A 16,574-nucleotide genomic window follows, 5' to 3' on the forward strand; every position below is an offset into this window, starting at 1 on the left:
TCTCATATATATAATACAATTAATTACGTTATTATTAAAATATGTATTAATTAACTTCTCTTTTATTAGTTCACCAAACTATATTATAATCATGAGTTAGAATATACTTCATTAATTATTAATTAATAATATATATATATGACGAAAATAAAACTTACAAACATATATTGATCAATATAAATATATGAAAATTAATTTAATAAATTAAATATAATATATATGTCACACAAATTAAATGTGTAAATAATATAAGTAACACTTAATAATTAAATAATTCTAATTGATATCGGATAAGTTATATATTAATTAATAATAAACAAAACAAAAATGGTTTAATTAGTTAAAGATAACTTTAACTTATGAGAAAAAGAATTAAAACCCAATTTTAAAATACAAAATCGAATATTGACTCACCAATATCATGTAAAAGCTTTAAATTAAAATATATATACTATGGTATTGGTTTCACACTAAATATTATCCCAATTTTTATCTTTTTAAATATTATATTCTTTTTAATAGTTAAAAAGAAAAATTATTATATTCTTAAATTTATATAAAAAAAATATTATTAATTAATTAGCATATAATAATAAAGACATGTTATTTGTTTTATTGTACATGTCGGTTCTTGTCCACCTTGCTTAATTATATATAATTAATAATAAATAATATTATATAATTAATTAATTTTAATTAATTAAGTCAAACAAAAATTAATATATTCTGTATAATATCTTAATTAAGTACCAACTATTTTGATCGTCGTTTTGTGCATATTATTACAAAATAATCTTATTTTTTCCAATCAACTTGAATATAAATGGAGATCAAAACAACCCTACTCTCTCTCTATTAATTCTCCATTATATATATTCCACTATAATTATTAATTAATAATTCTTATATATATAAAAATATTAATATATACAATGTATATATATATATCTTCTCTTGTCGTATCTATACATTAGAATATATACTATATATTTTTTTTTTGTATACCCACTTCAACCTCTCTCTCTTTGGAGCTATTATATATATTTTTATATATTATATACACATTTTGTATCTATATATATAATTTCTTTCTCTAATTTTGTTTTTATATATATAAAATAAAAATAAAAAAGAAATTCAATTATATATATGTCGATTCACACATACATATATATTATTTGAGGTTGGCTAGCTAATTAATTTCATCGTGATTAGAAAATATATGTATAATTACAACATGTGTACTAATTAACTAATAATTAACTCAAAAAAAAAAATCCCTTATTTTTTTTTAATTAATAAACAAAAGAATGAGATAATTAATTAATTAAATATATATAATAATTGCTAATTTAATTTCTCTGGATCTTGAACATAAAATTGATTTACATTTACAAAAAGGATAAACATAGAGATATATATATATATATATATATTAATTAACAATGACATAATTAAAAAAAAACTAGTATATATAAATATTTATATATATATGTCCTACTAATATTTAAGAAAATCCAAGCAAAGCCAATGTAAAGAAATAGAGAGATAATATAGATGAAAGAGATTAATTATTATCTCCAAATCTCTCCATGCATGGTGTGGCTAAGTAGGATTAATTAATTTATATATATATAATTCTAATTAATTAATAATAATAATAATAATTAAAAGGAAGAGAAATGATGATGATGATGGGGATCATGTGGATGTTGATGATGAACCATTTGTAAATCTGTTGTAGTTTGACACGACGTCGTATCATCATTAACCACCATGCTCCTGTGATATAATTAAGTGTTAATTATATAAGATTATAAAGATTAAGATTAAGATTAATTAAAACGTACTGATTAATATTATTGTTGGTGTCTCTTGGTCTAGAAGCCCAAAGAGAACTAAGAGCCCTTAAACGACCATAGTATTCTCCAATCACAACAAAACATCTGGCTGCTTGTCTCACTGTTAATGTTCTTCTCAACTGATGAAGTGTTTGTTGTCTCAAATTATCAGCCTACACAATTATAATCAAAATTGTTAATTAATTAATATATATACACAATAATATATATTGGGTAAGTCTATAGTACTATATCGGTATTTTGGTAGATTTTTTATCTGTTTCGGCACTCAAAAGAATTTTTTACTCTAATTTTTTTATGATCGTGTATGTTATTGTTAATTATTTAAGATTATTTGTAAATTTTTAGAAAATTTTGAATAATTTACAATATCAAAAATAAGATTTAAGTTACTGTTTAAACCTTATTTTTACATTGTAAATTATTTGAAATATTTTAAAAATTTACAAACTATCTTAAATAATTATAACATACGCAATCATAAAAAAAATTATATTTTAAAATGTTGAAACAAATAAAAAATCTACTGAACGACCATTTAAGAGAGTTTACCACATAAATTTCCAAATAATATTTACACACTTAAAATAACACTTAATGATTAGAAAAAGACACCACATAATCTAAATGTGTCATATAGTTATTGGTATATAATTAAATATCATTATTGTTATATATATTATTTTTGTAATTTTTTAATTAAATATTACAAAATATATAAATAATTTTTATAACAATTAAGACTGAATACATTTTTAAAAGATTGTCACCATATAAACAAAATTAATCTGAATATTATTTTCAAAGATTTGAAATGAATTTCATAACCTATATAGCTATATATAGCTTTGACCCATGTCTCTATAAATTCTTTTTTTATATATATATTTTTAAAAAGAAAAATAAATAAATAGTGTGATTTTACATAGAAGGTTTTTTTAAAATATATATATTTGTAATAATTATTTTATTTTGTAGCTAGGGTTTCCATGTCAACAAATATCACAATCAAACCAACTTTTTGATAGAAACAATTTTAATAAAAAAATACAAAAAAAAAAAAATAGATGAAATAACTACATCAAAATCCCCTGAATTCAGCATGTAATTGATTGCTATTTTATAGCTGATTAAACTATATATTATATTATATATATACATGTACACACATATATAAATATGTATAATTCTAGAGAGTAAACCCAATCACAATCTTACACGTGGCAATTAATAAAAATGTAGTAGATATAAAGATAACCACTATTAATAATTACTAAATTAATTATTGTATAAAATATATTATATATATATATATGTTTGATATGAAATTTGAAAAGGAAACAAAGATAGAGACAAGAAAATTGATAAAAACCTCTTCAAAGGTCAAATGTGTTAGTGATTATAATCAAGAATCTTGAAGAGGTTTCATATAGAGAAATTATACAATAAATTAATAATAATAATAGTCTATGTCTCTCCAAAAAAAAACTTGTTGACTAATATTTAATTAGTTTTGATAATTAATAAATTAATTAAGAGTAATTATAGTATTTTTCATATATAGTAGAGTTCAACACAAAAGTCAATAAATAGGTTAATGAAGATGACATAGTAATAATAAATTAATAATATAAAAGTTAAAGTCATTTATTGGATTTTTAAGCTGTAAAAATTGGAATTGCGGCGGTACATAATAGTATACACAATAATTAATTAACATATTTATATATTTATCTATAGAAAAAAAAAATAAAGAAAAATTAATTATACATGTATAGAAGATTATTTAGAGTAATTAATTATTTAATAATATTTTCAAGTTTCATACTATATTTGTATTATAGTATATCAACACATAATATAGTACTATAAAAAAAAATTGAAATTAATTACAAATTATCTTTCTTATATTGTAATTAAAATGTCTGTGACTAAAAGTATTAATTACAAAATTATATTTTATTATAATTAAATGTATTTTTAATCACAATACTTAATATAACTAAAATAAAATTAGTGACAATCTAAATATTATATTTTAGTCACAAATAACTTTTTGTTGTGACTAAAAATTACATTTAATTACAAAAAATTTATATTACGATTAAAATATTGTTTTTAGTAATTACTTTTTGTAATCACAGTAAACATTTTCATGTATATTTTTCTAATAATCAGTGGCAATAATATATTAAATACATATATAAAATAAGTCCTTATCAACCATTATATAGCGGATACGACAAGTAAAGATTTAAATTTTGTCAACTACATAAATATAGATTAATAAATATTAATTATATGTTTTATATGTAGCTAAATTATTAATTAATTAATAGTTTTGTTTTAGAACAATATTTATAACATTTTGACTCCTTTATATTATATCTACGTGTCCACCTGAACTTTATTTCTTAACTAAGTACTTTACATCATAGCATATAAATATTCATAGGGGCAAAAGTGTCATTTCACATAATGCATGAAAAACAAACAAAAAATTGCTATAAAATTATATTTATATGTACCTGACGAACAAAGCCTTCTAGGTTGGAAAGTTTGCCTAGGGCAACAGCCATTTGTTGCATACCATCGACGATTACGGGACTCCCGGCAATGGTATCAACGAGGGACTGTTGCAATTGTTCCAGTCCTTGCGACAGAGCTTCCTCGGCCTGTTGTGATGATTGTTGGAGACTGTATATCCCCATTAGTTGTTGATCAGTTAGCGGGTCTAATTGTGCTATCAACATCTGTATGATTAAATAATAAATTTCGTACATTTAAATGGTAAAATTACGAATATGCCCTTGGTTAAAATTAGGGTAAGAAATAATGATACGTACTAAAAGTTACTTTTATACCTTGATGAGGTCTGAGGGTCTAAACCCGCCCATCCAAAGGAAGCAGCGCTCGGCCGGGGTGGTCCACATTCCAGTGATGAGGTGGAAGACATCAGACTTGGCTGCCACGGCTTTCAACCGAAATATCTCATCATAATGTGAGATGTAACCGTCAATGATCATACGAAGATCGCCTTCAGGCAAATGTGCCTGAAGGCTTGTTCTTAACTCAGTCATATGACGTTGGTCATCTTCTAGCCACCTTCCATACTCCATATCAAATATTGCAGCACCTAAATTAATTTAATTTAAATAAATTAATATATAAATATATATTTCACTAGTAGCTAGTACTATATCCATTTTAATAAAAAAAATTGTTACACATTAAAATGAAAATTAAATAAATGTAGACATTTGAATTTTATAACCTTTGAACAAATATTTTTAGGATTATTTATTTCATATTATTAAAATGAAAATAAAAAATGAAAGCATAAAATTTTGAACCCATAAAACATGGCTCTTTTCACGTTTGCAAAAGGACACCAAAATTTTGTCGTTTTATATATAAATTAAATAAATATATATATCAAAATATTTTTGTAAATGTGTTTGGTCAAAATTCTGAAATGTCTGCCAAACCCATTTATTTATTTTTTTAAAAAAATTCAAAATTTGACTACACACATAAAAAAAAATTCACGATCATCAACCGTTAAATTTACGAAATGTAATTATATTTTAATACCTATAAATAAATATATTTATATAAAACAAAGACTAATTTGGATAACAACATAAAAAAAATAATAATAATAATTTGGAATTTATAAGTTGATTTATTCTAAGTACGGAATCTATATAGATATCAAAGTTAATATTTTTATTTTTTGACAAAATGAAATTAATAATATTTTTAGTCAACCTATATATAAGTAAATAAAAATAAAAATAGAGTTTAGATATATAATAAATAATATTTGTAGCAGCTGAACTAATTTCCTCTACCAAAAACACATTAATGTTACACAATTACCAAAATACCCATCATGAGTTTAAAACAAAATGTATAAGTAAGGGTATTTTCGTAATTACACACCTGGACTGATATTGCCGGAAGCACCACCGCAAGCACCCAAAAATAATCCCTAAAATTAAATACAAAATAAATTTAGAAATTAATATATATTTTTTTTATTTTAAAAAGGTAATAATAATAATAATAATAATTTAATTTAAATTAAATTAAAATTTAAAACCTGTGCTCGAGCTCTTTGAAGATCTTGTTCAAGTTGAGTAAGCTTAATTCTACTTGACTCTAATTGTTGTACATAAGCCTGAAAAAAATTCATAAAAATTATAATATCTTTTTATTATATAATTATTAAAAAAATATATTTTTTTAAAATTTTAATTTTTTTTTTGGATTGAGTGAAAAATGAGTTACCTTTTTTCTCAGACGGCTTTTCCTTGCAGCCTCTCTATTTTGAGCTAAGCGTCTCAAAGTCTGAAGCCCCAAAAAAAAAATAATAAATAAAATTTCAGAAATTTTTAATATAAATAAATAAATAAGTTATGAAAAAAATGGTGGAATAAATAAATATTTATATTAATTTAAAAAATAATAAAAATGAAACCTTGGCATCAAGTGGCTTCTCTGAAGTTGAACCAGCTCCCTTTCTCTGCAACATTATTTTTCAAATATTAATTAAAAATGTATATATATATATAAATATTTATATTTAAAAATATTTAGTTGATTTTGAGAAACCCCATTTAAAAAAAAAAATAGGATTTTTATATGAAAATAATGAATTTTAAGTATAGTGCTTGTTGTTCTTGAGACAAGTGTTTGAAAATGTAGTTACACTTGTAAATAAAGAAAAATAAAAACAAGATTTTTAATTAAAATTTTGAACTTTTGAGAAATTAAAGAAGAAAAAAAACAAAAATAAGAAAAAGAATGAAAAGATTGGAACTTGGAAAATTCTCACTTGAATAATATTCCTTGGAAGAATATTTTCTGGATTTTGATTGTAAAAATCATGATAATCATCAACATCATTATCATTATTATTATTATCATCAAGAACAACATTGTATGGATAACAAAACACATCATTTTCTGTCATTGTTTTTTTTTAGAAGAAAAAGAGAATAGAAGAGAGAAAGACAATACTTTGAACTGTGTGTGTATATATATATATGAATATGTGTGTATATATATATATACAAAAAACAAAGAGGGAATTGGTGAAGTTATGGGGATTGAGTAAAGTGGGTCATTATTAATTATTATAAATTTTAATAATAATAATAATTATAAACAGTAGTATGTAAGCAAAAAACTATACTGTGAAGATTCTCAATTTACCTTTTCTTATTATGAGTACAATTTTTTACTACTTTTTGTCAGACATTTTTATCAGAAAATCGTTCAGAAATCAGGAAAACTCTGTCTTTCATTTGATTTTCTGAGAGTTGTTGGGATCTGTGTTCTTAAAAAAAATTTCAAAGATATAATTTTTCTTTTTTTTTTTAATAATAAAGATACCAACTTTTTCCTAAGTTATGGGGATTTAGCCTTAAAAAGAAGAGAGATTATTATCACTATTATTATTATTGTTATTATTACCTTTTCTTGTGTGTGTTTGGAATTTGATGACTGAAGTTTTGATGAGTTATTTTCTTGGAGTTGTTGTTGTTGATCATAATCAAAACTAGGTTGGTTTTTTTGATTATGATTAATGATATTATTAATGTTGTTGTTACTAAGAGGAGATTCAGATTCCAATTGGGTTTGATCAGCTTTGGCTGAGCCTGAATTATCTGTACTATCATCACCACCACCACCAGATTTTGAACTTGCCTGAAATATTAATCAAAGAAAAAGCCAAAAAAAAAAAAGATTAAAACTATTCCAAAAGGATAGAAAAAAGCTGATAAAGTTTGGATCTTTTTTATGGTCAAACATTAAAGAAGAAGAAGAAGAAATGATAAAGTATGGAACTTTTTTGTGTTTTGTGTATCAAAACAAGAAAAAGATCATAACCCATTAAGACTATTCCAAAAGGGTAATGAAATCATCAATTTTTGAGAGAAGAAAGCTGATAAAGTTTTGATTTTTTTTATGGTCAAAGTATGAAACTTTTTTAATACTAACTCTTGGGGTTTGGTGATATCTCATTGGCCATGAAGGGAACATTTCCAGAGTAGCTGCAGGTCTGTTGTTGTTGTTGTTGTTGTTAGTGTTACTACTGCTTGTTGTGAATAAAGCTGTAAAAGAAAGAATCACAAAAGCAAATAATACTTCTTTTTAGAAGAAAATCTCTCTTTGAAAAATGATATAATGAAAATATTGTTAAAAGGTTAAAAAAAGAAGAAAAGGGAACCTAATCTCAACAGTTATGAAGTCAGTAAACTAAAATGAAAATCATGCTAAAGATGTTAGCTTTCTATGTTTGTAAACTCATGCCTATTCAAACTCTATACTCTCTTAAATCATTACTCTATTGGAAAATGGTAACTTTATAGTGACATTTTCAAATCTTAAACGTAAGAAAGAGAATTAATAAGTAAAACAAAGCAAACCATACTTGTTTTATTATTATTATTATTATTATTATTAACTTCATGATGATGATGATGGTGATCATTTCCACCACTTATTTTAACTCCTTGAAGAGCAATTGCTTGTTCAAGCTCACCAAAATCAAAAGCTGATGACCCATCTTGATTACTGAAAAAATAAACACAAAATTATAAGTAAAGATCAAATTTTGATTATATATATATTTACACAAAAAAAGAAGTTGAATTTTGTTACTTACATGAAGCTAGTTGAAGGAGTATTAATATTCATGTTATGATGAAAAACTCCATATGGCCCTGAATCTGATAAACCTGTTGTTGTCTCTACAACTCTATGACTAGCCATGCAAATATATATATATATATATATATATATGTATATGTGATTGAAGATGATGATGATGATGATGATGATGATTGAGTACTATGATGATCTTCAAACTATATTCTCATCATCTGAAAGAGAGGAAAGAACAAAACTTTGATGAAGTTAGTGATGAGCAAAATACTAAAACAGAGGACTTGGAAAAAAAGAGGTTAGTTTTGATTATTATTAATTACCTTAAAAAAAATAAAAAAGAAAACTTTATGAGAGCTCCAAAGATAGAGACACCACCCAACAAAAATTAAAAGAAGATTATATTAAAGATCAAAGCTTTCTTGTCAAAGAGAGAGAAAGAGAAAGAAAAAAGGTGCAGTCTTTTTCTTCAGATGTATAATAAATCCATCTTTGATATAATAAAGTTTTGATCTTTCATAAGAGGGTGTTTTTTTTTTGTAAACTAAGTTTGATTAGTACTATATATGAATTGAATTATATGTGTGTATATATGTATATGTATTTGAGTGAAAAATATGAATAATATGATAGAGATTTTGAGACTCTTTTGAAAGGGTACAGAAAATCTTGTCCTTGCAGACCTGTCTCTCAGGCCCCCTTATGGAGGGTTCTGTTGTATGTGGGGTTTCAATATTTTTTATTTTTATTTTAAATAATGGTTTTTTTAGCTTATGGTCAAAAAGAAAGAAAAAATTAATTAGTTGAAAATATTCAAAAAGTTTAAGTCTTTGTAGTTAAAATTTTGATGGGTTATTTTGATTTTGTTATAATTATATTAAAGAAATGTGTACACATAGTACTCTTAAAATAAATTGTAGGTTCACTACTACAAAAACTTCTTTTAAAGGCGGTTTTTAAGCTCTTTCAGTGTCGATTTTGGCGAAATTCGTTACCGACACTGTTCAGGACGACACTAAAGGGTTTTAAAAAACCGACGTTATTCTTTTAAATGAAAATTTCGGTACATCTTCTATTAGTTCTAGCATTTAAGAAGTTTTTTAGTCTAATTATTTTTTATGGTTGTAGATATTGTAGTTGTTTAGGATTATCTATAAATTTTTAGAAAATTTCAAATAATTTACAATACCGAAATAAATAAGGTTAAAATTTTTTATTATACACGTGATAAGTAATTGTTTGAATTGAATCTTATTTTAGTATTATAAATTATTTAAAATTTTCAAAAAATTTAAAGATAATCTTAAATAACTACAATATTTAGACAATACTATTTGCAAATTATTAATAACAGTAGAGTACCTTGTAGTAATTTTATTAATGTATTTTTTAAATACATATATTATTAAGTAAGTTTGCAGTTCATCCCTTAAAGAGATGGTTGAGTAAATTTCCTATCTATTTCGATATACAAAAGAGTTTTTTAACTAATTTTTTTCATGATCGTGTACGTTATAATTATTTGGAATCACTTATAAATTTTTTAAAATTTTAAATAATTTACAATGCTGAAAATAAGATTTACGTATTTTGTAACACACACAACTATTTTTTTATATGTGTTGTAAGTAACTATTTAAACCTAATTTTCAGCACTGTAAACTATTTAGAATTTATGAAAATTTACAAGTGTTCTTAGATAACTACAATGTTCGCAATCATAAAAAAAAAGTTAAATTATTTTTTTTAAATATCGAAACAGATAAAAAAAATCTACTAAAATAATTCTTTAAGAGGATCTACTACTGACATTTCCAATATTATTAAAAAGCAAATTAGACAATTATCTAAAGAACTTAAACTCTTAAAGCCTTGATTTTGTTTATACTCCATTAAAAAAACTACAAAACCAAAGAGCATATTAATTATTTAATTAATTGTTAATTTTGTTTAATTATTTAATTAAGAATGAAATGAAAGAATGGGGTCATTTGAAGGAACCCACTAGAATCACTAACTCCTACTCCACTCTCTCTCTCCTCTTTTCTTCACTTTCTCTCTCATCTTTTCTTCTCTTTCTCTCTCTCTCCTCTTTTTCACTTTCTCTCTCCTCTTTTTTTACACTTTCTCTCTCTTCTAACCGCCTGAGCTTTTCTATTGGTTCTTTTTGTTTTGAGCTCAGAAGACATACAAGTACTTGTTTGGATGGATAAACAAATAAATTAATTAAAAATAATAATATATAAATAAAAGAAAAATCCACATTGAGATTAGAGTGAGACAAAGACAAATGTTTTATTTTTATATAAAATATAGTAAAAAGTAAAATTACAAAACACCAAACAAGTTTCCTTGATATTTTGTTGTTGAACATTTTTTTTATTAGTACTAGTGGTGTCTAATACTTTTTATAAGTGGTATTTTATAATTGAATATCAATATTCTTTAAAAGTTATTTTTCTAAGTTATATTAGATTTGATATTTAATTATATTAATAGTGATATAACAACTAAAAAAATACTGAGTATCAATAATACCTTTTAACAATTTTTTTTGGACCCAAATTAGAATTGAGTTTACTTTTGACAACTTGGGCCTTTGAGAGGGAGAGGGGTTGGTTTAATTATTATTAATTTTTTTTTAAAAAAAAAATTGCTTGTTGTACCATTTCAACTAATTGTGTTTTTTAATTAATTAATAATTATAATAATAATTTATGAAAAAAAACCCACTTAAATATATATAATCCATTACTATTTGAAATGGATTTGTTTGGTATTATCCCTTTTGTTGATAGGTCAACATCCAATCCTTGTCATCACCTAAAACCATGCCACATTAGATTCTTTTCTATTAATAGAAATTAGTTTATATTTATATGAATATTAGAAATTATAAGGCCACTCCCAAATTCCAATATTAGGTATATGCTTTTGTTTGTTGTTAAATCAACCTTTTGTGCCTTTGTTTAGGGCAAAATCCCAATTAGGAGAAACCCTATAAATTTTTTATTATTTTTATTATTTGAGGATTAGATAGAAAGAGAAATAAGTAATTAAGAAATGGGTTTTTTTTCTTCCAAAATTATATTTTTTTGGGTGGGAAATTTTTTAGATAATTCAAGACCAACATTATTGAGTAGATATAACCTATTTTATACTAAAAAAATAAAGCCTATAATTAAATCTTCTAATTTAGAGGTGAAAACATAAATATAATGAATGTTTTTGTACACATCTATACTAACTTTATAGGTAAATATGCCTCCTACCCATTATTCCTTAATGATTGGTCTAAAGAAGAAAAAGGTTTGGTTCACATAAAAAATGCTTATGGATTAGGTTTTTCTTTTTTAAATATATATAAGCTTAATTAAAGATCACACTTTTGTTCCCAAAAAACCTTACAAACATGTTCTTCAAGTGGAAGTTTTAATTTTATTTATTTATTTATTTTTTATTTACCATATAATTGATTTCATTTGGATCTTACACATTCCTTCAAATAGTTTTCATTTATGACATTTTTTTAGGTTATATGATTTGTATAAAGGTGATTGGTCTAGATCATCTATAGATATCCTAGTAGTATTAATTATCTCTTTGAACATTATTTGTAACTAGATTAAGTCATTACTTGTTTTCTAAGCAATAAACTACAATATAATATATATATTTTTTTATAGTAATCTATTTTTATAAACATGTATACATTTATATGTTGCCTTCAAATGAAACCAACTTATTAGTTTCTTTTTTACATAATAATAAAAAATTTAATTAATTAAGTGTAGCCTACAAATTTAGGAGAGAATTATATGAATGGAAGCTTTGTGTGTATTAGTGAGAAAGATTATTATGTATGGAGTTGACCTTTCACCCAATAAGAATGATCTAAGTGCCCAATGATTAGGAATGGACCCCATTTTGTGAAATTATGTCTTAATAAGACCATAGAGGAAAGAAAAAATAAGATGAAGAAATGTTAGCCATAAGTTATACTTGGTTTGAATATACCAAAACACATTGTCCTTTCCTTTCATATAAATTGAATATTATAAATAATTTATAGTGGAAACAATACAATATATATGTGAAACTTGTGCCTTTAATTTCCAATCTTTAATCATCTCATAAAATTTCCTTAAATCATTAAAATAAAATTTTAAGAAAATTCTATACTAGGGTTACAATTTATTTCATACCGATAATTATAACTTAAATAAGATGGTGTATATTATAGTTATAATATGTATTTTAGTTCTACTAATTTTTAAACAAATCAAATAATTTATAGTGCTTAACTTATTATTCAAATATCTAATTGCATACTATTTTTCTTATGCATGTGTAATTTATTATTTTGAATCTTTTGGTGTTTTATTATAATTTTATATGTGAGGGATTATTTTTGGTTTTGCCCAATCATTAATAATTTGATTAAACAATGTTCATAAGGAGACTTATTTAAGCTAAAAAATATAATTTTCATAATTTTTTAAAAATGGGATGTTTACTCTAACAAAAATATGTACTATCATATAATGTACAATCAATTGAAATAAATTATAATTGTTTAAATATATTTAAAGCATGCTATAATTAATTTAATGATGATTAATAATATTTTTCAAGAAAATATGAAAAGGGTTGCAAGTTTAATGTTGTTTTATAAGTCAAATATAATTAATCTAGGTGTTGATTAAGCATTGTATTTAGTAGTGTCTAACGTCTTCATTAATAATATTTCATAAAAATTATTATATTAAGTTACATAAGACACAATATTTAATTCTACCAGTAGCAATATAATACGTCATAAGGTGCTAAGCATTAATAGTGCCGTTTAGCATTCTCATATAGAAAATAAAGAAAAAAACAAGTACATAAAAGTATTTATTAGGCACGATTGGTTAGCGATATTTCTTAAAAGTTATTATCTTAAGTTATATGAGGCTCGATACTTAATTTTACTAACAGTGATATGACACCGAAAAAAATACTAAACACCTGCAATTTAGCATTTATCCGCACATAAACACTATATAAATTGGCACATCCTTCAATGTGAATTAAGAAAATATTTTCATTTTCTTCTCATGTAAATTATAATTCTTTTATTATACTACTTATTGAAATTTATGTTTAGTACAAATGGTAATAAAAGCATTGAATTGGTTTGGTTTGGAGTGGTGTAGAAGTTTGTTTTGAAATTTATGAATTTTAGTCAATTAATGCAACTGCAGTTTTTAAGTAGTTTCTTTTTCCATAGGACAACATTATTCAATTCAAAGATGCAGCCAAAAACACTTATTCAGTTTCAACTTTCAAGCGGTGCCAAATATTATTACATTTATCCATTTATATACTTTAGATTTATATTATATAATTTTACAATAATTCATGTGTTTGAGTTTATCTTTTATTAAAAAATATATAATAATATATACTTTGTAAAATAATATTCTTTTTCTAATAATTTGTGAAATAATTCTTCAAACTACAATTTTCTTTTAAGTAATACAAAATTTCATCAACAATAAATAAGTATTAAATAAATTAAAAATGATATGTGAATAAAAATAAACACTATTTATGTGGTTTAATAGTTAAATCTACTTAATTTACGAATAAAAATAAACTTAATTATACAAGTTAGATTTTTTAAGAATGTGTTTGAAAGTAATTGTATAATTATACTTTACTTTAAAATACAATGTGTATTTGGATATAAAATAATAATTATTAACAAATTCCTAATATCTTATTTAGCAAAATAATTAATAGTTAGATAAAAAAAAAAAAAGAAATTACCTCATATATTATTTTTTTAATTTACGGTTTGAGTTACTCTGATGGTTGCTATAGTGGTTTCTATGTGGATTGTTATGTGAATTTTGGTTGCGATTTATATTGCTCCATTAGTTGTTATGTGTATTACTATATTAATTATGTAAAAATGTAATAAAAAAAATTATTATAAAGTGTAAAAATAAAAATTCTCCAAAAAATAGTACTTAATATTTAAAATAGAAAGATTTTAGTAGTTACACACACCCAATTTTCATTAGGGTATGAGTTTTGGAGAATTAATTAAAATCCTTCAAGTACTTCTAATTGTATAGTTATGTGATTAGACAAACAAGAAGATATAGTATATAATTTATGTATTTGATTTACAATTTGTGTAGGTATTAAAAACACTTTTTCATTAAATGTATTATACTTTTTTTTTTTTGGATAAAATGAATTTTTATTTGGCATGAAAAAAGGGAAAGAAAGTATGGGAAAGTTGGTTTTTTTAATATATAAATTGAAGTTGGGTGAGATTGGTATGGGGACAAATTGTTATTAGACTAAAAAATTGTTGGGTTTTCTATGCTTATTATCCGGTCTACCTTTGATATCTGCACATGTTTTTGTCCCAAGAAAAAAGATGTTAAATGTTCAGATAATAACTACTAAGCCATATCAAAATCCCACATCCCAACTCATTCCAAGATGTGAGAATAATATGCCACTCAACTCAATTTTTGGCACTATTTGCTTGCACAAACTCCTTTACTTTATTATTTTACTTTCTAAGAAGAGAAAAACTAATCAATTTTATTTTCAATGCATTTTAATTGACCAATCTTGATGATGATTTAAATAAATTGTTATTACCAGAATTCTGTCAACCGAAAAAGAATAAATCCACTCGAGATATGATATCTAACCTTGCTAGTGAGATACGATCCCTAAATAATGAAAAGAAATTGTGTCTCATACTTTCTTAATGATGATCTACAGAAATTGTTATCACCGAGATTCTGAATTCGACTCCTAGATGATCAAGAGGAGAATCTTGATAGGTTCATCCTTTGCCAACATGCTACTGCATAGGCCCTTTTAATGTTTAAACTAATTAATTTCTTTCTCTTTTGTAGTATTTGTACTTAATCTTTCATTGGGAACCATAAACACTCTTTAAGTACTCATGAGGTATTATAAACTCCATACATCATTGGACATAATCACTACTAGTAAGACCTAATAAAATTGTCTTAATCTCAATTTTATTAACAATAATGAGCACTAGAAAAGTTAATTTTATTTATATTTATAATGTAGTAAATTTAGGTGGATAAACATCAACATCAACATACAAGTGTAGATTGAGTCTGAGATTTGTGAGACAAGGTAGGCTTTATATCCAACATGGAAAGCAACTTTGCTTACTGGACCCTTTAGAAAAGGACCAAAAAACAAAAGTGACACAAAAGACAGCAGATTAGGCCCTTCACCAATGGGCTATCCTCATTAAAATCAAATGTCATGGTAATATGCTATTAGAAAAAAAAGACATCACCTTTGTCTCATCTAATTAGTGCAACATATAAGAAAAGTCACCATCCAAATAAGAATAGTGACTTAGGCCCTAGTTAGTTGGGCTTTGTCGGTTAACTAGTGACTTTTAGCTTTTAGTTCTGAAAAGCTCTTTTAACAGAAACCCTTTCTTATGGAGAGCTTCCCGAGAAGATGCATAAGCTCAGAAAAACAGGGTCTTTAGTGTTCTTTCGAATTCCAATTAGGAATAGTGACTTAGGCCCTAGTTGGTTCGACTTTTAAAAGTTGGGCTAAGTTGGGCTTCGTTGGGTAACTGGTGACTTTTAGCTTTTAGTTCTTAAAACTCTTTTAACAGAATCCCTTTCCTAGGGAGAGCATCTCGAGAAGATGCATAATCTCAAAAAAACAGGGTCTTTACCTTTAGTGTTCTTCCAAATTCCAATTAGAAATAGCGATTTATGCCCTAGTTGGTTCGACTTTTAAAAGTTGGGCTAAGTTGAGCTTCGTTGGGTAACCAGTGAATTTTAGTTTTAAGTTCTTAAAAGCACTTTTAAGATAAACCAGGTTTAGTAGTTTTCTTAAGGAGAACTTCCCGAGAAGATGCATAAGCTCAGAAAAGACTTAGGCCCTAGTTGGTTCGACTTTTAAAAGTTAGACTAAGTTGGATAATCAGTGAATTTTAGCTTTAGGTTCTAAGAAGCTATTTTA

General features: G+C 24.3%; 1 protein-coding gene across 1 annotated transcript; it reads right to left on the reverse strand.

Annotated features, from left to right (window-relative positions):
* Positions 1–1,469: 1,469 nt before the first annotated feature.
* LOC115718511 (transcription factor TGA9) lies at positions 1,470–9,240 on the reverse strand. Its single transcript, XM_061109751.1, has 12 exons — positions 8,539–9,240; positions 8,305–8,447; positions 7,872–7,984; positions 7,344–7,577; positions 6,346–6,390; positions 6,156–6,215; positions 5,968–6,045; positions 5,808–5,856; positions 4,727–4,998; positions 4,391–4,615; positions 1,851–2,014; positions 1,470–1,782 (listed from the first exon to the last, which is right to left on the reverse strand). The coding sequence occupies exons 1-12, from the start codon at positions 8,643–8,645 to the stop codon at positions 1,668–1,670; spliced, it is 1,605 nt and encodes a 534-aa protein (XP_060965734.1). The 5' UTR covers positions 8,646–9,240; the 3' UTR covers positions 1,470–1,667.
* Between the last annotated feature and the right edge of the window lie 7,334 nt (positions 9,241–16,574).

Source organism: Cannabis sativa, chromosome 2 (genome assembly GCF_029168945.1).
Source record: "Cannabis sativa cultivar Pink pepper isolate KNU-18-1 chromosome 2, ASM2916894v1, whole genome shotgun sequence".
NCBI classification, from domain to species: Eukaryota; Viridiplantae; Streptophyta; class Magnoliopsida; order Rosales; family Cannabaceae; genus Cannabis; species Cannabis sativa.

Coding starts and splice junctions, on each gene's coding strand:
- LOC115718511 (XM_061109751.1), bottom strand. CDS start 8,645: ATGGCTAGTCATAGAGTTGTAGAGACAACAACAGGTTTATCAGATTCA. Junction 6,216..6,345: donor AGAAGCCACTTGATGCCAAG/GTTTCATTTTTA, acceptor TTGGGGCTTCAG/ACTTTGAGACGCTTAGCTCA. Junction 6,046..6,155: donor AAAGCCGTCTGAGAAAAAAG/GTAACTCATTTT, acceptor AATTTTTTTCAG/GCTTATGTACAACAATTAGA.